Raw genomic sequence first — 25,772 nt, 5'->3', positions numbered from 1 at the left:
TCATATTGACACAGACTTTGCTCTTGTGCTTCACAGTTTAGGTAAAAAAAAAAACAATTAACACAGAAAGATGCTGATAACATTACGTTTTACAGATAGCTGTATAGACTGAGGAAATACAAATACAGAAACACGATCAGTGACAAACAGCCTAAACAATGTAAAGTTCTTGTGTATGATTATGCCTCTCACTGTATAATTAATCTACTTCTTGCCAAATCACCTGCAGCTGTCTCCAGAAAACCATGTGCACGTCTAATCTGAAGTATAAGTCAAGCGTGCTCATTCTCACCACATGTTCTACTGTAAACATGTGGGAATTGCTTTTGTGGGTACAAATTATTTCTATATCTCGACCCGGGCAACCCCCTTGGTATGCATGACATAAAATCATCAGACACAGTCAGTTTCCACTTTGAATGTGTTACGTCCTGGTCACCCACACGATAACGACAGCGCTGTCCTCTCCCCGCAGTCTGAAGTAGAGGTGAGAGAGTTCAGCTGCTTTAAGGACAGATTTGTTCGCATTTGAGACTTCCCAGCATGAAGAGACAGTGATCTTAAGAATCTCCTTGACACAGCATGATCCTCATCACCCCCCAAAGGTATTTGGAAAAGAGGAGAAAATGCAATGAGACATGGTGTAGAGAAAATCCATCTGACAAGGAGTTGTTTGTTCGTGGGGAGAAAGAGGAGCGGGAAGGGCAACGGGTCACTGCAAAGGAAGAACAGCGACTGAAAAAAAAAACCCAAAAAGGAATTCTTGAATGTCAACATAAGAGATGGAAATTTGTGAAGTTTGTCTCTGAGTTTAATGCAGTATTAATCACCTGCAGAACGCATGGGTTTTTTGTATTTTATTTTTGGGTAGGGGGTGGAGATGGGGAAGACAAGTCAGTGTCTTCCTGTGCCATCCTAATTCAATTTAAAGCACCCTGTTAAAAGATTAAATGGCTCCGTTCTCCAACCTGCTCTCACTCTCTTTCTCTGGATGTGTGTGTGCTTCCCAGTGCAAGTGAGTGCATTAGTGCATATATACGCATGCATGTGTGAACTTTTGTCTTGCACCTCATTAATAGATAATAAACCCCGACTGGACAGAGCTGTGCTAATGCATTACTGTCCATCCCTCTGTTTCTTGTCTCTCTGTGTGTGGCTCCCACAAATCACCCAAAACTGCTTTGGACTTTGGAAGGAATTGTGAAAACTGAAATGGGAGTTGGGGATGGGGTTGATATGAGGATGTTGTGTGTACATATGTGTGTGGGTGTGGGTGTGTGTGTGTGCAGGGTAAGCCGAGGGGTAAGCTTTTAGAGGTCTGAGCAGAAGGGTGTGAGTGAGAAGGAGAGGACAGATTACGGAACAGTTATCTTTCCCTGCAGACCTCCTGTCCTGCCTGCCCACATACCCACAAACACACACATAAACAGACACACACGTACACCATTTCCATCTGTAATCATGTTTAGCATGGCTTGCTCACACACACACACACACACACACATGCAGCCCAGTCATAATGGACTATCGCACCCAGCTAGAACAGGGTTCCTGTGCAGAATGAGTCTGGCCGCTCTGTATTTCTTGTGCAGCAGCTGCAAAATCTCTCCACTGTACCTCCTATTGCTCACCAGAAACAAGCCCTGAGCTGCGAGCAGACAGAATGTTGCCCGGGATTGTGGGGTTGATGCTATTTTTACAGCCAGTGTGATGAGGGTGGTGCTGAAAGAAAGCTTGCCCCCCCCCCCCCCCCCTTCTCCAGATAGTTTAAGTAGAACACTTCTTCTACTTCTTGAAATCTCACCCGTCTTTTACAGGAATGAAAACACGTTAAGGACACACAGGTAAACGGATAAATGGGAAATATAAATCTCCTGAGAATTGAATATGAATTCACTTTGATTCTTGGTAAAGGAGATTTACAGAGAAAAGATGCTTCCAGGGATTTGGCAACTGCGTGTGCACGTGTACGCGTGTTCGTTTTGCGTGTGCACGTGCGTGGCACACAGCGTTGCAGTCAGAGTGGAAATCAATGCAGAGAATATAGAGGCAATTAGTGCGGCAGCCTGCAAGTGAACCTAGTGGAACAAACTAACTAATACATGAATAAATAAGCACAGTGAAATGGAGATGTGTACCTATGTGAGTGTGTGTACGTGTGTGTGTGTGTGTGTGTGTGTGTGTGACTGGTCTGTAGATCTTGGACAGTCCTTTGCTGTGCCAGCCAATTAACGAAGTGTGTAAACCGAGCTCATTAAAGAAACACTGCATTGACCACACACGAACACACACTTTCATACACACACACTGTCACACCAACACATAGCACCGAGCCAGACTTTCTCCCGTTTCAAGCATATTATGCATAGGAAGTGAAAACTCCTTTTTTTTTTTTTTTTCTCACAGCACAGGTCTACTACAAAGTGTCTGGCATTGTCTGCTTGTTTGTGGTTGCTATTGTGTGTATGTCCTTTCTTGTGTCCATGTGTATTTGTGTGTATGAGACTATTTGGACAAGCTGTGAAAAATTGATTTAGAGTTTGCTGCTTTGAACCAACTGCCAAGTGCTGCCTCACTAACTCTCCGTGTTCAGAGAACAAAAGCTTTTCAAGGTCCCCACCTACTAACCATTCCTCTCTATTTCTCTCTCCGGCTTCCTCTCTCCACGACTCCCTGCCTCTTGGCTTCTTTTCTTGTCTTACACTCATCTATTTCAATCCGACTTCTCCATTTCTCTGACTCCGCTCTTTTGTTTCCGTGTGCTCGACGAGTGCAGCACAAATATGAGCTCTTCATATGCTTCGCCGTGTAATAACGTTGAGTTGCGAAAGACGCTGTTTTGTTTGGTATCGTGAGTGAGCGAGTGCTCGGTGAACGTCTTTTAAAATTCTCTGCTCAATGAGACTGTGACAAATACGCAGCCAGGAGACTCAGGTGAAAATCTTTTCTCTCATTGTGCTTAATAACCATGATTCATGGAACAGTGTGGACTGTTATTAGTTATCTGAATGAACAAAACAGAATGTAGTCGGAAAACATTAAGCGTGACTGGATCAGGCAGTGAGGTTAGTGTTATTCCTTCAGGGCCTGAGTGTTGAAAGACATGTCTGTCTCTCCTGTTTCTGCTCCACACGCATTTTGTGTCTTAGCTTGATGTCAATTTAAAATTATTCAACATGGTTTAGTTCAATTCATTGTGAGTTATTGGCACGAAGGATGTAGAACCATACCAATATTTGATTTCAGCTTTTTGATTTACATGCCATGTAAAAATATGTGGAAGTTGATTCACAGGAACTGGACTTCTTTCTTCTTAAGTCGAAATGTTTCACTACTCATCTAAGTGCCTTAAAAAAAGCCACTTGGACCAAAAGTGAACTAACATCACCTGGATGACTGAGAATCTCCATCGACATCTTGTCATGTTAAAGTACCAACCACTTCTATCTGCATCAAATTACCATTTAACTTCCACACGGGATCACACGCAACATGCAGGACACATTTGTGTCTTTGTCAGACATAACTTTTTTTGTTTGTCTTTCTTGGTTATTTGTTTTCTTTATCACACGTGTTTTATTGTTTTGTAATGTCAGACTGCTGTTTACTGTTCTGGGATATTTGTTGTACATATTTTGGTAAATGGGCATAAAATTAAAAAAGAAAATGTTTATAGTGAAGTAATATTTGATTAATTAAAAAAAGATTAATATGTAGTGAAATTAGTCATTAGTTGCTTTCTCTAGCTCTAATTACAATTATTCTGCTATTTCTGTGTGTACAGACAGTAGATGGTCTGAGTTTGATTTGATTTTTGTTAATCAAATGAAACCCAACAGATGGAGTTTATGTGATAAATTCATGCTATTTTTATTTTTATTTTTTTGCTTGACTGCATGCAGCGTTACTTCCTGTGGTCTGGTTGATTTGCAGAAATGTAAAAGGTTAGCACACACATAGGAACCAGAACTTTATGGAGAACAGATGCATCTTTTTTTGCAAAGTGATGTGTGTGTGTGTTTAGGGGGAATGAGGGCAGAGTGTGAGTCTGTGTGCACATCTTTGTTTTTTGTGTGCGTACAAAGCCTGATAATGTGCTGAATGAAGGATTTGGAGGACGGGGAAATTAAGCTGCTGCGTCCAAATTTTAGTCACAGATTCCGGTTGGTTATGCAATCCAGTGCAGCCGCACACACCTCGGTGAATGAGTGGTGATACAAACTGTGATCCTCTTTACTATTCTTCAAACCTAAGAAAAGCATTTATTTTCTATTCATTGGCCTCTGTTTGGACCTACGGCGTAAATGGTTAGCCTCACACTCACACATTCAGAGACATAAAAGAATTCTACAGCACACACATTTACAACAAAGAGGTGGACAGCCAAGCAGAAAAGCTCATCCAACAGATGGGGGATTTAACTACAAGCTACATGCAACATTGCTGAAGGGGAATCTTAGAATTGTGCCATTCTGAAAAGACTGACTGCAAACTGGTAATCACAGACCCAAGAGCAAATCCTCCCCTGAGGCAAACATTTATGTGTTCACATACACTTATGCAGCAGTATAGCCTGCGGCCCATCAATGGCTCCAACTGTACCCAGAGCAGGCGGTCTACACAGTAGATGGTGTGTTCAAATGAGATGGAAGTTCAAAAATAGGCTGCATGGCCTACGTGCACTTATGTGCTCCATCTCTCCATCCATTTACAGTTGAGTTCCTGTTGAACCCTCCGCAACATGACAGTAGGAGTTGCCAGATTGAAGGGCTGCAGGGCTTGGTTCCATGCCAGTAGAGCCAGGTGGTAGGAATCTGTTGGAGATTAAACTGCTTGGTGACCAGCTACCCAGCTCACCATGGCCCTGACAGACGTGGCACCCCTGGCTGACTGACCGGCAGGTGTCAGGGGTGCGGGTGGCAGGTCAAAGCCTGCCCTTATCTCTCTGTTCCTGGTAGGGAAGAGAGCTGTGGATGTGGGAGGTTGTTGCCCGATGATTAAAACTTGCCATAATGCCACGCCAACGTTCCCTGAATTAAATAAGTCTTATTGCGGTCCTATTGCTACACAAGGTGGAATGACATGGTGCAATTATTCATTTGAAGTGAAATTTAGAGTTAGGTGTTTAAATAAGTAGTGTGAGTCTGGGAAAACTCTGTCTTATTTAAAAATGAAAACTCTGGAGCAGTTTTGGAAAAATGTGCCTTCCTCCACACAGAAGAGATTTACAAAGACCTTAGAAGAAGACTTGTTAATGCTCACCAGACTGGGAAGATTTACAAAAGAATTTATAAAGATTTTCGACTCCACCAGTTCACTGCCAGGTACACTGTGTACAAAATGGAGGACATTCAAACCTGTTTTTACTCTCCCCGGAAGGGGTTGACCAAATCACACCAAGAGAGAGGTATGTAATCACAAGGAGGCCACAGTGAACCCTGAGATAACATCTAGGAGAATAAAGGCGGCTCTTGTAGCGGCTAATATCAGTGTTCATGAGTCCACATCAGGGCAACACTGAATAACAACAGTGTGCAAGGCAGCCAACTAACATCCCTGAGTTGAAGTTGTTCTGTAAGAAGGAATGGACTAAAATCCCTATAAGCTGATGTGGAAAAACAATTACAGGAAAACATTTTGTTATTATTGCTGCAAATGGGTGTCACACCAGGTACTGAAGGCGCAAGTTTATATATACAAACACACAAATATAGCCTATAGCCCACAAATATTTATATATATTGTGTACAAATAAATTAATTAGTGTGATTTATTATCTCATTTTTTTTAACAGGTTCCTTTGACCTACTTTTACAAAAGCCGGACCACTGTAATTTAATGAGACTACTGGGCTGCTTATTCTCACAGTGATGAAATCACAAATGTGTTTCAAATATGTATTAAATGGGTGTTAGGAGGAGGCAACCTTTCTTTCAAACAAACAAATTAGGTTTGCACAAAATAGCCCTGTGTCGTACCATTTTGAGCTTTTACTTATATATATATATATATATATATATATATATATATATATATATATATATATATATATATATATATAACTCTCCGCTTGTCCCGATGCTGTATCCCCCTCCCGCTCTCTGTCTTCATATTGCTCCTGTGTGGAGTATCAAGTCTATGCAAGTCACTGGGGAGCTGCAGACCTTTACCTGCTCTGGTCTGGCTGTGTTAAAGGTCAGATATTAGAGGATCCAATACACTGGTCTCAAATGTCGACACTGCCCGCCTCGCACAGCTTGGATTAAGAGGCAAGCAGACGATAGCTGCCAGGAAATCACTTGTCCTCCAGTCTGTCAGTAACACTCTGTATCATTGTCAGGGGTGAGGAGTGTGTGCTCGCATGAGAGAGAGAAAGAGAGAGAGGCACACGCAGAGAGATGCATGTGTGTCTGTAATATCAATACCCCGCTGATCCTCTTCTGCCTGCTCTGTGTGTTTCTGAACATCTCTGATTGCCAGATGTGTTTATACAGTACGTGTGTGTGTGTGTGTGTGTGTGTGGATGAATTCATGTTTGTGAAGGTGTGTGTGACGACCAGGTGTGTGTCTAAGTCTCTTGCTCGCAGTGAGAGATCTCTGTGTTGACAGGGCTGGTGCTGTTTATTTTGGCAATATGCTGTCAGGGGCTGTGGGACACTGGCTGTGTGTGTGTGTGTGTGTGTGTGTGAGCAGGAGGGGCTATGCTGCTGGTGGTGGGATGGCGAGTGTGTTGAGTTGTACATCTGAATTGCTGTCACACCCTGTAGACAACATTCTGTAATCAGGCATAATCTGGTGGTGAGAATGGGTGTGCGTGCGTGCACTGAATGCGTATGTGTGCTCTTCTGTAAAAGTTCAACAGCAATCAGCCTAATTATGGACCTGCAGGTGCACACACACACACACCAAACCACATCTACTGGACTGCATTTTGTACATTTCAAGTCCATTTAAATGTCTGCTGCTGTTGTTTTTTTTTTTTGTTTTGTTTTTTTTACGAGAAAGCACCCTACAGCTAACTACAGCTGCAAATGCAGCAGTATCATTTATTGGCACCACAGGGAATTTCTTTAGGTGTCTGCTGTCTCACTTGGAACCTTCGGCACAAGTGCACAAACACAGCACATATGGTGTGGATGCAAAACAATTTTTCTGATATTAAATTTAATAGCCATCCACTTCTGGGAAAGGTCTGGTGAAACGTATGAAATGATACTAGCAAAACATAAGCAAACAAATCCAGGGATGTGGCAATCATGTTTTTTTGGGGGGGGCCAACAGCATCAATAATGTTTGGGATTGAATAATAAATTGAATCTGGCATTGAATACAAAGCATGAGCTGGAATAAAAACACTGACACTGAAACTATTGTATTGAAAAAAAAGTTGCACTGAAAACTAAAACCCATGTTTTATGATAAACATGGTTTGGTCATGTTTGGCAATGATACAATATTGATTGGTTGCATCCCTGGCTGTGCACTGTGCGTGGATTATTTTTACTACAAGCCGTTCTTTTTGGGAATGACCACAATGACTTAAAAGATCTGAGTCTAATACTATATATAGTTACACAGCCATCTCTGTACTGCCTGCAACTTTTTATTGTATAAGCAGTCAGTCCACACAGCGTTAGCATCCCGCAGGCTAAACAGTGGGTGGTAAAAGGTTAAATTCCTACTCTGTTTTCTACATCCAAGGATTTCCCATGCTAGGAATTCACTGAACTGAAAATGAGATTTCAAACAGCCATGGTTGGCAAGCGTTTTTACTTTGTGTTTTGTTCACAGACATCAGTGATGATGATCCATTCTCTCTTTCTCTTTCTCTATTTCTGTAACACACATCTCCATGCACCAGATAATTTTCAAAGGTTTTTGACCTGGTTTGAACAAACCATCATCTTCCGCCTCCGAGTAAAACAGCTTAAACGACTGACTAAAAATGAACTGTTTGAAGTCCGCCTTAGATGAAGGCTGTTTGACATTGAGGCTCACAGCTGTAAGTCTTTGATGAAACATAACTGTGACCTGCAACAAAAGATGAGTCCTAACTAGTTGCTTCAGTTACCACATATTTCACAATACAGTGTTAAACTATGATGCAAGTGTATCACTCAGTCTTTCAATGCATTACAGAGCTCAGATCTATAGGGAAGCGACTCTCAATGCTTTAAACTGTCTGTAAATTAATCCATGCAAATTTGATCAAAAGGATGTGAAAACAAGTATTTGAATAATAGGGGTAGTGTATGGCAAGCATGTAGATGAATCATGTGCATACATTACAGATCGGGGGGATTGACGCATTTAAAATCCCTTGTGATGTTTGAGAATTATAGCTTTCATTTGCAGATGCAGAGGTGACAGTGCAGTTGCTTACAAGAGGTGTCATACTGACTCGTGCTAATGCATTCACTGACTGAAGACCTCCGATCGCAGCTGCGTGTGTGTGTGTGTGTGTGTGTCGGAGCGCAAAGTGTATTTCACGACTATTTGATTAGATTTGTTTTGGTTTGTTTTGGGGAGAAAAGTGCTTTTTCATTTAGTGTGCTATTTACATGCAAATACGTGTTGTGGTGGGGGGTGGGTGGGGGTGGGGTGACAACTTGCCCAGCCGTGTGTGTGTGTGAGTGACAAACGTCCAACATCTAAACCCTGGAGAGGTGAAGCTGTCATAGGAATGCAAAAGGAAAAGGGGGGAGGGATAGAGGGATGTGGTACAGGTGGAGAAAAAAGAAACGTATAGTGACAGAAATCCCAAGTGAGAGAGCAGCATGTTCATTAGCAGCATAGGGATGTGTGTATCAGTGAGAGTGTGTGTATGTGTGCACGCTGAGCAGCATTGTGCTAACTAGGACACATTTCCCAAAATGAAGCAAAGCCTCGATTTTGAACGAGATTCTTACTCGAGTATTTCTCACAACACTTTTTTACCTCTGCGTGAACCGCTTTGTGCGATGCCTTCCTCAGCATATCAGCATTCAGATCTACCTCGCTGCTACTGAACTGATGCGTTGCTTCAGTGCGAGGACGCAGCTTATGTACTTTGACTACATCACTTGGCAATTAGACAATTTCTTGATAAGAGTACACATGAGTGTTTTTCCATCTCGGGGTAGAAGAGACTAAGTCAAATGCATCCTGGCAGCCATTTGCTTTTTTAAACCGCCCCCATCTCCCCCCCCCCCACCACTACCACCAGCCCTCAAAATGTCGACCTCTTTACTTTTCCCACTGAATATTGCATGTCTCCTTCTCCCTGGTACATTGTATTTGCAGCAGCATTTTTTTCCCCCTTTGTTTTCAATTTTTCTAAGCCAGCAATTGTTTTATCCATCCCCAGGCAGATTTCCTCCGCTGGTTCTGAGCAGGAGTTTCAAAAGAAACTTATGTATTCATAAGACAGACATACTCACCTCAGATTTTTCCAAATTGCATTCATGTTCTTGGCTGTGTGTTTTTTTCAGCATTGTGTTATAAGTTGCGGATTGAATTAGACTCAAGGAAGGAAATCACAAACACAGAAACATAGGGATGACTCTGTCTGTGTGTGTGTGTGTGTGTGCATCCCTTATAATGCGAGGGAAGGATGTATTCCATTTGAGGAGACCAGTTTTCTGTGATCACAACTCTGATAAGAATTGTGGGAAATCACACTCACGACAAGCCACACTGGAATACCAACTAGACCTTGCACACACACACTCTCTTGCTGTCTCTCTTGCTGTGACACATGCGTACAGATTCTCATACACGCACACACAACAACAAACACACATGTGACAGGAATGTCTACCCATGTTTACTCTTGCTCTAGATCTACCTCTGAATTTGATTAGGTGCCTTTCCTCAGCAATGTAAATGTTTTCTTGTTGTGCATACAGTGCATCCATGGAAACAGAGGCAGGCATGTGAGGGGGGTAGGGGGGTAGGGTGGAGGCACAGGGGTGCATGAGGCCAAGCAGTATAAATGATTTACTTACCTTACAGTGACATCGGAGCAAAATGTCTGCCCAGAGTAGCAGGATGTAAGACACCATATCACTGTCAGGTGAAGAAATAGTCTTAGCTCCTCATATTCAGGTTTATTCCTGCTTCTACCAAACACATATTGTTAGAGAACAGAGTCTAAAGCAGCTGTAATGCATTTTTTATCATTACATATCAAATGATAATGTGGCAAAATGTGCACTCGTGGTGATTAGTCCAGGAAGAATTATCACCCTAATCTGTAGCTTGTAACAGTTAAGAGTTAAGTAATGTGGTTCTCCTGTAAGACTAAATAAGGCCCCGAGGTGGTGTTTCCATTTGTGTTGGTAGACTAGAGTTGAAGACTGCACCATTTGTTTCTGTGGTAACGAGGGGTGCAGGTTATAATCACCATGTTCTACATCACCCCATGTTACCAGCCACATCACCACTCATACATTCACCGGGTGGACAGACTCCAAACTAGCATCACTTTGTTGGTTGACTAGTTCACTATAAAAGCTGACTATACTGCCAAATAAAAAAAAAATTAACACACATCTGTCTGGGACTAAAACACTGACTTCTGTAGACACATCCTAATCTGACAGTGCTTAAGAGTAGATTGAACCAGTTATAAGAGCATCTTGGTTCTCCACACGTGAGACAGAACCAAACGAGACATAACCAGAAGAACTAAGCTCTGTCTGTCTGTCTGTCTGCCTGCCTGTCTGTCTGCCTCTGATTGTTGCCATCCCAGCTGTGGAGCTGCCTGCCCCAGTGGTTACAGTTCTCAAATAACACGTTTGGTGGAGAGATGTGCGTAGAAGTCAATAGCTCATCCTGGTCTGTTGGCACTAAGTGGGCGTTTGGAGTGATGGGAGTTTTGGTGTGTAAGACAAAAGCTCACATCTGTCAGACTGGCACTATAAAGCGGTGCCTGCTGAGTAGAAGCTGCTATGACACGATACATTGTGGCTAAATGCTTAGATGCTAACCTGCCGGTTTCAATATGAGCCTGTACAGAAATGGTTTAATTGAGGTGAAGACTAAAGCACCGTGGCCCTAATTCACACACACACAAGCAAACATACAGTTATAAATATTCCAACAGGATGTGCTACTTTTATTTTCTGTTATTTCAGACTATGACAAATGGTATGCAAGGCAGTGGTTTTTTCGTGCTTGTGTGTGGACTCTCATCTGTGTGTGTGTGTGTGCGTATGTGTGTAACTGGAGCCCATCTGTTGTTGTGTATGCTGATATGGCAACTGCATCTGTGGGGAGCTGACTAGCACATTAGGAAAAAAATACACACACAGACACACACACACACGCACACGCACACGCACACACACACACACACACACACACACACACACACACATATTGAAACTGTACATGCTGGACAGCTAACAGTTCATTTGACACTGTAATTACAGCCACTGATCATGGATCCATTCATCAGCCCTCTTCCTCGGGGCGTCCACTGACCTCCAACAGTATCACCATGAGACACGAGGGATTGATGGAGACACAGAGTGGGAATGTAAGGGATGAACGGTGGAGGAAAGAGTGGAGTAGGGATGGAAGGGTGGACAGCAAAAGAACAGGTGACATAAAAAAAAAACCCCAGAAAACAGAGAGCTTCAGGCAAATATGGGAGAAAGTGGATGGGGAGTGACAAAGAGATTGGCAGGGTACATGTTTATGGGCCTGGAGGTGTGTTTGTAGGGACTGATTCATTCATGAGTCTGTGCATGTGTGTGTGTGTGTGTGTGTGTGTGTGTGTTATGTATCCAGGCATTTCACCTTCCACCACAGTCTTGTGTGCTGACCTTACCTGCTGCTGCACTGTTGCATCATTAGGATGAGTTATACGCATTACTACTCTCTCTCTCTCTCTCACACACACACACTAAAACTCAACATAAATACAATCACACAGTGAATCATGGCAACCTGTATGAAAACAGCATGCATAAGCTATGTGCACCAAGCTGTGAGTAGGACTATGAAAGCCACAAGGAGTGATCCGGGAAGGAAAAACGAAGAGGTGAGGTTTGCTTTATTCTCTTTGTTGCTTTTTTTCATCAGGAAACACTCCTGTAATAATAATGTACAATTCACCAGAAGACCTGAAAGATTAGTTTGCACATGCAGCCTGTCATACACATTAACCAGCAACCAATACCCCGAATCACTGATATAATCGACACAGCAAAGGCACAGCTTCCTTTAGACATTTAGACAATTTTGAACTTCTATAACTACTTACACACATACACACAGTGTGAAATGAAACACTGTAATATGGCATAAAAGTGTTTACAATAAAACAGACCTGCTTCAACTACGAGTTTACTGCCCCAGAAGCAGTTTGTATCGACGTTTTCACTGTAACTCTGTTGTCATTAAATTTAATTTCTGTTGTCTGGTCAATACTCCACAAGTTATGTTACTATGGAAACACAGAATTCACGCTAACTGTGATTTTGCACATACAGTAGAAATATTGACGACCACTTCTTTGATTTTGTCTGCAGTATTTCCAATTTATTATTGGTCTGAAAGCTTCCACTGTATTGTTTGTCTGTGCAGCCCCAGTAGCAGACATGTGCAGAACAAATGTGCTCTTTAAAAAAAGGCCTGTCCCAATTTACAGAAACCTAAATACAGCTTTTTCTCTTTCTGTTCACGCAGCAACCTACCTTTTCAACATTGCGATTCCTTGTCTATGCATGTACCAGCATCTGTTGTAAGAGTATATCTAATGCTCTGAGAAAACATCCCATCGTTTCTTATTACTCCTTCGGAAACATACCATACTTGTACATTTTCAAATATTGGCATATGGAGCTTAATTCAATGTCACTTTAAAAAACATACTTCCTAGGCGGAACATATTTTTTGGTAAAATTACTGCAAAACTGCATTTTTGAGTAATTGTGCTTGGGCCTGTGTGTGTGTGTGTGTGTGTGTGTGAGTGTGTGTGTCAGCCTGAGCCTGATACACATGGGTCTACTGGGACCACCCAAGCAGATGCTTCATTTACAAAATTATGCATTTAGGGCAGAGAAATAGGTCTGAACCAGGGGAATTTGGGAAAGTTACTGAATCAGACCGAAGAGGTCTGAAGCCATCAGTGAGACACCCCGTTGTGATCTCTACATTGTTCTTTCAAAACTTCTGTCCTGTGTGTTAAACTGTCAGAAAGAAGGAGAGAGAGAGAGAGAGAGACAATGGCCTAGAATGAATGCAAGCAGGAAGAGATGCTGCACCAATGCCCTTTTACCACCTCTGAGGATCTTTCTCACCTCTTTAAGTATTCATTAAACTCAGGCAGAAGTTTCGAAGGGCAGATTGGACACTAATCATTACCTCCCACCTCTCATCTACTCACGTTAGAGCTCATCACACTCATCCCCCCCTCTGTTCACACTTGTCTTTAAATGGGAAAACACTGACTTACTGTATAGTAATATACTTTTATCCTGCTCCACTGAATACCCTCGTTTGTTATATAAACTGTACAGTACTGGCAGTCATCCTCTGACACACATGAATGAATCCACTTCTGAATGATGTTTTTCACATTCTTATGGTTCCCAATTGGCAGCAGTTTGTCTTTTAATCCGACGTGATGGATTTTAAACAAAATACCGCGTGTGAGTCTACCACTAAGCTCACTAAGTGAGCACACAGTGTGGGTTTTAAGTGTGTGTATTTTTTCCTCAGTTTTCCTTAGTGGCAGGTGCTGGTTTCAGACTGTCTGAGTTTGTTGCCCTGTACAGACAGTGTGTGTGTGTGTGTGTGTGTGTGTGTGTGTGTGTGTGTGTGTGTGTGTGTGTGTGTGTGTGTGTTTGTGTGGTCCTTACACATGTAGGTCACATCAATTCTGAATCTTCAGCAGCTGAGTTGACGTTGAGTTCATAAGTTCAGCTGGCATTTATATAAGTGTGCAAGTATTGCTTTTGCTCTTTTGCAATTTTTATATTAAAAATAATCAAGTGTATTAAGAAATGATTCTCCTAATATTTTTTCTATGTTTAACTAAGTGCAAAGTCTTCTATCGCTCAAGCAAATCTTAGCAATGACATTTACAGCTTTACTTTCAACAGGGAATGTTGGAAGCGGGCAGACAAATGATGCAGATGGAACCATTACATCAGAAAACACTTCCAAAGGCAATGTAAAATGCATAAACCAGAGTTGCGGCTAACAATTATTTATTGCTGCTTTTTGCCTATTTAGTTGAACGAGTACTCATTTGGTCTACAAAACATCAGACAATTATGAAACATTTATCCAAAACCAAAAATATTCAATTTAAATTGATCATACAGTATAATTACAGATACACTAGAAAACCCTACATTTGAAAAGCTCAAACCAGAGTATAATAGTTATATTGGCCAGAAAATGACCTTAAGATGGATTATAAACATGAACTGAAGAATTAGATGAGACGTGAACCATGTTTAAAAGGCTCAAGAATGCCCAGTCGCCACTGAATAGCCCTTTTAAGATAACCATGACGGACAAGCTCTGCATTTATTTATTATAAAAATTGTTGCAACAGGCAAGGTCAATCATTTCATCCACTAATTGCTCCAACTCTGGTATAAACTGGTAAAATATATATGCAACTCAAACAGCATTTGTGACACTGGTGAAGAAACGAATGAACCGTAAGTGAAGAGAGACAGAAGTGGAAGGGGAAGAGAGAGAGACAGTGTAAGTATACCAGCTGAGGGCGGTGGAGAGGAGAAGAAGAAAACCACAGTGTGATGAAAAATTAAGTTGGGAGGCACAGGAGAGAGCAAAGAATATAGAGGGAGAGAGATGAGTGGAAGGGAGTGAGAGAAAGTGCTTTTACTGCCGGTCACTTTCACCTGTCTGTCTGGAAGATGGACAGATTAAATCAGACTCCTATTAAAGGGAGCTGGGAAACTATAACCTGCATTCTTCCTCTGTCAGAGAGTCCAGACACAAGGGAATAGCTGCACCCTTTATTGGCCTCCTGTGCCTCCTGATCTTAAAATATGTATGCCTAAAGCAGCTCCTTATTGTTTTATACTCTCAGATGAGACTTTTTCTGAACATTGCTTTTTCAGAAACATTGTCGTTTTTTTTGTTTTAGAGCAAAACTCTGTGGGTTACATTAAATTGTTCTTCCCACCGTGCAGAACAGCCACCACATTTGTCAACAAAGGCTTATAGTAGTGGATGGATTTCCACTTTGCTAATCTATCTCTAGAATAATCCCAGCCAAGAGGCTGTGGAAGTCAAAAAAAGCTGGATTGAAACCTAATTGAAGAAGCTATTCCTTCCTTCCAGAAGATGATGCCTTCCCATGCATGACGCTATGCTCTCTCACAGTGTCAGGGACCACACTGTGGAGGCAATTAGCATTTTTACTTTAATATATTTCCTGTATTGCAAAGCTTCGAGAGATCCCTACTTTGCATTTGTTTATTTAGTTCAAAGTGTTTTCCTGTTATTGCCCAAGAACCTTGTAGAAAATTGAAGTGTAGTCAAAATATGATAGATAAATATAAAAGTGGTGTACCGTGCATTCTATGGAGAGAGGGGCTTTGATGTTATTTTTGCGGTGTTAAGCCAGCTTATAGCTATGGTGGATCTTGCGCCTGTAGGTGAGGCCTGACTATTCCCTTTTTCTTTTATTGTCCGATGCTGTTGGACTTATGGGAGATAGAAAGGCTCAGACAACATAACTGCATTTACCACCTGGATCTGCACTGTCAGCATACACGCTGCAGCCGTGTGTTGTTTCTGTATTTGCGTGTGTGTGTGTATGTGTGTGCGTTTGACCCGGGGATGTTTTAGGGGTGGTTGTGTTCTGTGTGGCCGATGGATTTGTAGTGACATCAGGGCTGTACCTCGCGGTGCAATGAGCTCTCCAGGTTAGAACAGAGAGCGGCAGACAGAGACAGAGCAAAAGGGAGAGAGGGGAGAGGGATGGATGGAGTGTGACACCCTTGGGTCGAATCAAGCTTTAGGGATGTGTTGAGGACACACATGTAGGAGCAGTAGGCAAAACCTGATTTGAAAGATGGGGATGTCAAGTCTGTGATGCACACTCTGCTGAAGTCATAGAGTACTGTTAGTGAGAGACTGATAAGAGGCTCAGGAATGGAGGAGGAAAGGGCCAAAAGCTTCGTACTCCTTATTCTCTCATTTCCCATTTTTTTCTCCATCTTCCTCTATATTTACCCCTGACACACACACACACACACACACACACGCACACACACACAGTTGAGTTTCCACAATGCTTGTTAAATTGGAGGCTTAATTTGGAGCCGCTGGCTTTCTCCACAGGTCACATGGAGTGAATTTATCCACAAAGGCCAAACTGTGGATTTCATTAATGAAACACACACTCATGTACACACGTATGCTCATGCTGCAAGCTGGATCAGGGAGGCCTAATCAAACTGATACCTCCCGAGGTTACAATTAGGTTTGGGAAGCCACAGTCCTAACTCTGACTACAAAACAAACCTTCCATTAAGTCACAGAAATACACAAATTTCCTCTGACAAATCATTATATTATTGTGCTGTGTCCATTTAGATCTCCAAGGCAGTAAATGCTAATGTCAGCATCCTGACATGCTGATGTTTACCTGATAATTTTAGCATGTTAACATACTAATACATGCTATTTAATACTGTGACTGTGCACAAAAGTGTAAAGCAAGTATTTTGATGATCTTATCCATGGCACCACCTCACAGCAGACTAGTGGGTCTGTCCTTATCTTATTTTCTTACATTTAATGATAAGGTTGCACACAACAGAATGTAAAAAACAAATCTAATATATTTATTCTGGTCCAAGGGTAAATTGATTGACTGCCCTTTAGTACTGTTCAGGTTCATATTCACACTGACTCAACCAAGAAAAGAAAACATGAAGTTATATGCACCGACAGGCAACTCATTGATTGGACATTTTTGGCAACTGTCATCCTGCATCATCAAGCACAGAGTAGGACAAGCACAAAGATGGCCTTTGACTAATCAATCAGGGAAAATGCATATATATATATATATATATATATATATGTTTTGATGTTCTGATGTTCATACATGCAGAGCTAATACAGATCACTGATGATGACTGATCACAACTGGCAGATGCATTTAAGAGCAGTTTTCAATCTTATGAAATCACGTAAAACTCACATGTCTGACCAGCTGGAGCCTGGCCAGCACACTGCATATACATTGGTAACTGCACATATGTTAGAAAAATTGAAGCACAGAAATGTTTCTAACTGGAAAATGTACTGCTAAACACAACTCTTAACCACAGAAGTACAGTTAATTTAGATTTAAATGAACCTTATTCAAGATGTTTTATCGATTTGTTTATTATTAGATTCACTAAACCCCCAAATATAAATACAGCTGTCCAAAAGGATGGGCTATGATCCAGTACTATCAAATACTACTAGAGTTGATCTTTTAGCTTCAACTGATTCCACTGATTTAGTTTTAGGTGTTAAATTACTTCACTGACACAAATTGAAATTTCAAATCAGATTTTCTGGGCAAGGGATAATGTTGTTGTATATCCAACTGTATCATCTGATAGTAAGACCACTTCGTGTTATTACTGCAGAAGGTACAGGCATCCCATTTTCCAAATGGTGGATATCTCAGGGAATGGAAACTCCTTGAATATTAATGCATCTCCACTACGTTTTTCTCCTCGACCATTGGGAGCTGAAGTAGAGCTCATACAGTATGCCTGTGAGATGTCTGTCCGGCTTTAGCTAAGATGCATACAAACACACATGCCTGTGCACACACATAAGTACAGATTGGAGATATAGAGGGGAAGCTGATCAGCCACGTGGAGCGGGGAGGGCATTCCAATGGGACTAATTAAAGGGATGGAACAGACTGCAGAACTCATCTGAGACTGCCACTCTTTCTCCAGCTCTATCTCTTTCTCTTCTCGCACTTCCTTTCTTTTTTTGCTCCTCTGTGCTCGATTAATGAAAGCTATATCATCCAGGGTTACAGGATCCAATGCTGCTTTTTTTTTTTTTTTTTGCTGCTATTCATAGCGACAGACAAGATCAAAGGAATCTAGGAATTTCTATCTGACATTACTTCAAGGGGCTTAATCAACGCATGTGCGTGAGAACAATAGGCAAACAGATGTAAACGTGTGCATACCACCATATGTTTAAAATTCGCAAACTTTCTGACGCTATGCAGTCTTTTGGTTTATCAGTGCATAAAGCTGCTGATGTTTGGGAGTTTGTGTTGATGTGTGCGCACATGAGTCACCATCAGCTGCTGAGTTTGATACTGATGGAGAGCCGAGCTGTTTAGATGCTATTGATCTGCACCCCATGTTCCTGAGCAGTCTCACACACAGACAGACACACACACACACACACACACACACACACACACACACACACACACACACACACACACACACACACACACACACAAAGCTCTGCTTCCACCCCCCTCCTCCTTTTCCTCCTTTCTGAATCCATTTTTATAACACACACCCACTCATTCTGCAGCAGACAGACCAAACAACCAGCCATAATGAAGTGGCGGAGCATCATGACAAACACTCCTGTATGTCTAAATGAGCTTTAGAGGAAGCTGGCAGCATCACTGCTTTGTTTCTCAATTATTTACTACAAGCAGATCATAGGTGAGGACAGTAGGAAGGGGGAGATGGGAGAGTAGAAAGACTAAAGGAGACAAGAAGCGATGAATAGAATAAAAACAAAAAGCTACAATAAAGTGTATATATGTATGACTTCTTGTCTGTGTTTGCGTGTGTGAGTGAGATGCCCTCTAACCAGAGAAAGCCTTGGCTCAGCCCGTCTGGCTTTGCAGCTTGGCTACATGGCCAGATGAGTCACACACCCAGATCAGAAGTCAATCCAGGGTTTAACACAGAAACTTCCTCATCATGGCAGCGTTCGCACATGTACACAAAGATATAGACCCAATTGCATGTGCACAAACTTATTCCCAACCAGGTGGGTATAATCGTATCTCAGTCTGTGCTGAGCTAATCTGCATAGACTGTCACAGAAACCTGGAAAGTTTGTTTTACCTACAGCATCATACAGCATCATTCCTCTGCTCAAATGGTTCAGAGCAAATATACACTTATACTTCTGTCCACTTAGATGTATCCACTACTTTATAGTTTATTTAAGCTTTAGGTTAATTAAGTATATGAATACTAATGATCATATATTCATATACTTTATTCACACATGTACAGTTACATAACACAGTTTCCCTAGTGGAGAAAGACAGTTTGTTTGTCTCTGGTAGACATTTTTCTCCTGCCCAGTGCTCTGAATATCAAGTACTTTAATCATATGCATCACCACTTCAATGTAAACACCTTCTAGCATTTGGAAAAAGAGAGAGAGAGACACAAACAACAAGAAATTCTACATGTTTTGGATTGATACTCATATTTGGCTTCATCCTCCACAGAAAAAATATATTAAGAAAATAAAATCCATAATTAGAGTTATAATACTGACTAATAATCAAACAAAGTTCTTGTGGCTTCCTGTAGCTGCCCACACTAAGGTTCAAAGCCCTGACCCTTGCCTACAAAGTGGTCAACTCAACAGCACATGCTGTAAAAACTTTGGTCTCTTTTGGCTGGGAACTCAACACTCTCCTCCTCTTCTCTCGGCAGATATCATGTATTTGCAACTACCCACACATCCAGTGGACAGAGATGATGAATTGACAGAACTTGGATAACCTGTGTTTTTGATCCTGATTTCCTGTCGACTGCCAAGACAGAGAATTAACCACAAGTTTTTAATTTATAAGAAATGATAGTTTCATAACGTTATCCATCTGTACATTCAGCCATTCATTCCTTTCTCTCTCTCCATGTTTCCTTCTCCTTGGCATAGCTCTTATCAGCTTCCCCTTTGTTTGGCTGTGTTTGTTGTGAAAAAAATACTTTTGCCTGTGTAAATACTATTGCTTTGGTGAGACAAACACACTGCAGGGACTCTGCAAATGTTGGCTGGTCCTGTATGTTATAGTTTTGCATGTTTGTTTTAACAAAATTCTTAGCTAAACTCAGCATCCTAACATAATGACAATGCTGCTTGATTTCTGGCAGGTATTAGGTTTATCATGTTCACCATGTTCAGTCAGTGTGTCAGCATGCTAATGTGTAACAATAACAATGCTTAGTTGAAGAATTTAGGGAGTGTAATTAGGTTTGCCGGGGGTTAATAAGAAACCAAACTGACAGAGAAGTGCAAAGTCAAAGATGGGAGCACCAAAATTATTACAGTTAATGAAAGTGTGAACCAAATTGCATTGTAATCCATCCATTAGTTCTTGAGATTGTGCCATTTCACAAAGCCACAAATGTCAATCCCAAGGTGGCGTTAAAGAAGAAGTCATCTGGGATAGCTGCACAAAAACTAAACTAGATATTGAGATATATTAATTCACTGGATAAGTGAAAACTTGTCTGAAAAAGGTTTTTGTATGTACTGAGAACCAGGAAAGCCTGTACATACATTCAATAGTTGAGATAGTCAGGATATTTCCATGCAAAGTTGTTAGACTAGCTGAGAGACAGACTTCCCCCTCTATAACTATGGTGCTAGTATTGTTAAAAAGGTAGTAATATGTATTATGTAATAGTCTTATAGATACATCTATATTCACCTATTACCAGTCACACGATGTACATTATATAGTCATTCTGTAATTATTTAGTCATGTGTATTTTTGCTTCTTTCTGGCAGAATGCGGGAACGTGGTCCTTGCATTTGTGGAGTAGGTGTGTGGAGTCTTCTGCTGTCCCTCTGTCTGGCCTCCCTCACACATGCACACAGGAGCCATACAGGTATGTACTGTAGATGCATGTGGTTATGTGTGTGTGTGCGGCACATCCTGCCGTAAATCAGTCAGTGTCTGTGTACAGCACAGTATTGGATCATAGATTACCAGCAGGCAGCCACTGCAGCCAATTTCTTTTCACATGTTGTAAAGTTGGAGTGAATAGGCCGCGCGCTACCCGAGGGAATGCAGAGGTCGGATTCAAAATGAAATACGAGACCACAGAGGCAGGCTGCCAGGAAGAACACACAAAAAGTTCTGCTATAAAATGAAGAGCAATAAGAGTAATCCAACAAAAAAGGTCTTTTCAGTTCAGGGACTTTCAAGTCTTTTCAGTCCCATTGAGGTGAGGCGACTCTCAAAAATGCCTGTAGGTTATAGCACAGAGCAAGCAGTGATCCCTATGGATTAGAAATCCCTGGCTGAATTGATACCTCCTCCCAATGTGGACAAAGTGACTGAGTGACTAGTACATTGGAGCCCAGAGGCCTCTTACTGTTTTCCAGTTCATTTCTCATGTGAAGGTTGGCTATTGTCACCTCTTTAGTTCACAACGATCAACGGTGTGTGACACTGAAAATTTACCTCTGGGGAAAAAATCTTTCATGGGAGGCACATTATACCCACTACCTGCATATGAATAAGAGCTTTTTATGTGCATGAGGGCATGTGATTTATTTATACACATACTGTACAAGGAGTGGAAACATGAATATGAACAATATGTGTCCTTGTGAAGCTGCTAATATTTAGATTTTTGTTAAACTCCAGGGCTATTTTATTAGCTGAAGTCTTGAACTGAACTGCATTACAGTGTGAGATGTTTGTGTACATCCATTATTGTACATGTACTACAGTAGGTACAGTTATTAGGGAAACCTAGCAAACCCTACTTACACATAAGACTCAATTCAAGATTCTAAATAGCTAAATCGTGGGTGCAATCTTCCAAATTGCCAAATTAATAAATGTTCAGAACCAAATGCTCGGCATCTGGTTTAGGGGCCACAGAAACTAATTTAAAGTATATGGTCCACGAATCCCCTCATAGTATTTTATACTGTACTTTATCATTTCAAATATATTAACATGAATGGTAAACACGCATTCTTTTATTTCTCCTCTGCATCCTACTCCTTTCAAAAGTATAAAATTTAAACGCAATCCCAGCTTGATATTCACATTGCCTGTTGACTTCACAGGCCCCACAAGGCCACTAAGTCTGCACATTGATTGCATTAATGTTACTGATTTGGGGATTTCCGGGGGTTTACATGATAATTTTAAGATAGCTCCTCCAGCTTAGTGGGAAAAAAAAGGACCAAAGCAGGATACCACTAGCATGGGGAAAAAAACATATCAACCAAAATAAGTACAGTAATTGGCTATGACAAAAAGACCTAAGGATAGAAGCAAGCGGTGATTATAGTGGATTTTGTGATTTGTTTGACTGCATGTGATGGGCAGTGACGTCTTGAAAAGGTTAAGCTCTGCCTTTGGCTTTCATGTCGTGACAGAGTGGCGTGTACCAGCTGCCCCTCATTGGGGCTCATTGTCTTTGTTTGTCATTGTTACTGTTGCCTAATGTCACAGTTGCTAAAGATGTTTATGCTGCAGTCAGTGTTGTATGTCTCAACATCTGCCTTGTGCGGCTGTTCAATTAGTGGATGTCTAAAAGGGAAAATGATCGATGAGTCGGAGTGTTTTCTTTAATCCTTAAAAATGAATAAACTGTCTTGAACAGATAGTGTACGCGTTCTGTGGCCTTCTGTGTAAAAACTGAAGATTTCTAATGTTATCCCCTTCTGGGGAGTACAAGGTTATTCGCGTGAATTTATGTGTGTGCAGTAAATGTGTGTGTCCTTGCTGGAATGCGAGTACCTATAACCACGGCTTTGTGGGGGTGTGCGTTGTGTCTGTTTGTGTGTAAGATTGACTCTGCTGTTCTTTGGCTGCCAGGCATTATCTCCTCCTCTCGCAGAAAGATTCTTGACAAGGCAAGGGCATTTTCATAGATGGAAGGATGGTGAAAAGACATGGAGAGAGGAAGGAGACTCTCTTATTGTGGCAGATCACTGGGCTTTCAGCGAAGTGCTGAGGTCGGCACAAAGCAATGAAAACACTGAAAACACCAGGTGAGAGAGATGAATAGCAGAGTCACAACGATAAGAAAAGTTTAGCAGTCGTGGCTATTTTATCACACTATTCTGTGAGGAAGTGGCAGTTACGGCGGCGCTAGTATTTTTGGTGACATATCCGTATGTGTGTGTGTGTGTGTGTGTGTGTAAATTTGTGTGCTTCCATTTACGGGTGATTGATTGTAGAGTAAGCTGTAATCACAGAGTTACGGCATTATCCAGTTGCAGGTTGTTTGAGTGGGGAGAAGCAGACGAGTAATCATAATTACTGAATACAATCCCTTAGGTCACTTCAAGGTTGACGCTCTCACACGTCCAATACACACATGCAGCCTCTTTCTTCCGCACACATTTTACATGCAGGCAAACAAAGATTCTTGTACTGTATTGAGCAGCTCGAGCGACTGAAGCCGTTCAATTCGACTGTGATTCATGATGCGATGGTACTATATCACACGATGGTTGCTGCATTGTAGCAGAGGTTAAATCAAACACAGTGAGTGAGTGTGTTAGGGCTGAACAATTAATAAAATAAAATAATTTTGTTTATTCACCATGTGTGAAAAGTTTGTTGTTACAGGGTAGGTGACACGTTTATTTTTAGAGAGCCATTCCAGCTCTCGTAGTGAATTTAACTGTCACATCAACTACAGGAGCAGAAATGAAGATACCTCTCAGAGCTTGGTTCCGTGTTGACCAGGTGTTATATCTTGTTATGGTCAAGGGAGTCAATAGACCAGTGTGCACTTTCTACTTTAAGTAATGTTAGCCAGCCAGCTGTTTGCACACATCAGCCTGAGGTCTGGTTAAGAAACACAAACAGCAGGAACAGATGAATTTTGTGCAGATGCTCATGCTGTCTGTGCTGGAACAGTGAATTAAAACCGAGTCCAATGCTTAACGTGGTTAAGTGGTACTGACAGCTATACAGGAAAATCTTTTTTATGTCATACTTTTCATTATGACAATAATAAATCTTTGTCCACAATGAATCCTAAAATGTTGTTGCCGCAAAATATTAGCCTCACATGATTTACACCACATAAACCGCCCTCTCACTGGAGGTCGCTGGGAGGGAATACAGCTCACAAGTTGGTGACCAAATGGCTCAAGGTTTTACGAGACTGCTCTGATGTTCTCTCGTGGTCGGTTCAGCCCTTGGTGAAAGATGAAAGACTAAAAGACTTTGAGAAAAAGACTTCAAGTGTCTCTCACCAAATAATGGTACACTATGTTGGGGGACTGCTTGGAAGTTCTGAGGATGCGGGTTGGATACTCAAGTGCAACACACAAAGCAAAGAGTAAAAAACATATAGAGGGACTCCCAGAGCTGAGTGATGTATTTAAAACATCAGTATTCAGTAAGAATAGTAAAACACTAATACTTAAGTAGGTACTACTACAGTATATTAGCCTACTACAGTAATGGCTGCTTATTTACTGCATACTGAACAAAATTATTTGAAATATGGTCCGCACTTGGTCAGTGTAGTTTGTTGTTGATGCAGGATTGTATTTGTCTGCGTGCCTTCTTGGCTACAGTCCACCTTTATTTGCCACCTTTTCATCTCTTAGACCAGAACAGAGAACATTCCTCTCCTTTGCCATCAGCTATGATATACCTAATTCAACACAGCTCTCTGAAAACTACAGACGTTACACCCAAACACCAGAGCTCTAATACTCTCGGTAGACTGATCTCTTGCAAAGGAACTCATTTGTCGACAAAGTCTAGGCCTCCGTTTAACCTCTCAGTGGCTTTATCAACAGGCTCAGAGAAACAGCTTGGCTTGTATTTTGAAGTAAAGCGGAACAGCGATTATGCTGATCACTTTACCACACACTGTCGAGTCATTGATTCTCAATCTATAGGCAGCAATCTCCATACATCACCACTGATTAGAGGCTTCGAGGAACTGAACTTACTCTGAAGGCATTCTGTCTGCCCACAAGGGGAAATAGAGACGTGAAGACAAAGATGTATAGGGATGCTAAGATGAACCACTCTCACACAAGCTTAAAGGAACATGGGCGTTCAGTCGGGCCTGCAGTAACCGCACATGAAAAGACACACACATACACATGCACACACACACGCACCTACATGTATGCATACTCTAATGTGATGTGCAGAGACAGGCTGTCTACCCTCCTTAGAGGCTGCTCCAGAGTTAAGCTGCCCTCCACGCTTGGTCCACAACATGCCTCCATATGGCTTGCAAAAAATTCAAGCTGAAAATTACAAATGTGAAATTTCTCATGCTGACAAACACCCCAGCAGCGCCCCTGACTTTAAATCCACTGGTCAAGGGATGGAGATAGTGTGTTTGTGTTCATGCATATGAGAGAGAGGAAGAAAAATAGGACAAAGTCATGAGATCAACTAATTATTAGGAGGTAAATAAATTATGCTCATATCACGTCATCCTCTAAGGCTAATGTCAGGGTTCAGTGTTTATATGCAGCAAGGTGGAAAGTGAGGATGTGGAGGGGAAGCATGGATCTAACTTACATTCAGTTTATGTGTAATGACACCCAGGATTTCCAGAATATGAATGTTTCTGCTTGTTGAAAGTCATGGGATAGACACTGAAATAAAAAGAAAACACTGGTAACACTTGAATGAGATAAGTAAGTTGTCTTAACCCTTTAAAGCCCAGTCCAATAAATAGTAGTTACAACATCCTATATTTTTAAATGTGTATTGCACACTTTGTTGAAAAAACATTTTAAGACATTATTTCAAAATGTAAGAT

At 41.4% G+C, this 25,772-nt stretch overlaps 1 protein-coding gene across 1 annotated transcript in view; it reads left to right on the top strand.

The window, feature by feature from the left end:
* Positions 1-25,772, top strand: part of LOC113166880 (chemokine-like protein TAFA-2) — a 66,591-nt gene that overhangs the window by 13,101 nt on the left and 27,718 nt on the right. The window contains exon 2 of the mRNA XM_026367071.1: positions 20,785-20,885. Coding sequence (XP_026222856.1) covers positions 20,786-20,885 — 100 coding nt within the window. The 5' untranslated portion in view covers position 20,785. The remainder of the gene's footprint in view (positions 1-20,784; positions 20,886-25,772) is intronic.

Source organism: Anabas testudineus, chromosome 7 (assembly GCF_900324465.2).
Source record: "Anabas testudineus chromosome 7, fAnaTes1.2, whole genome shotgun sequence".
NCBI classification, from domain to species: domain Eukaryota; kingdom Metazoa; phylum Chordata; class Actinopteri; order Anabantiformes; family Anabantidae; genus Anabas; species Anabas testudineus.
Note: the sequence above shows the minus strand (reverse complement) of the source record. Positions and strands in the feature narration are given on the sequence as shown.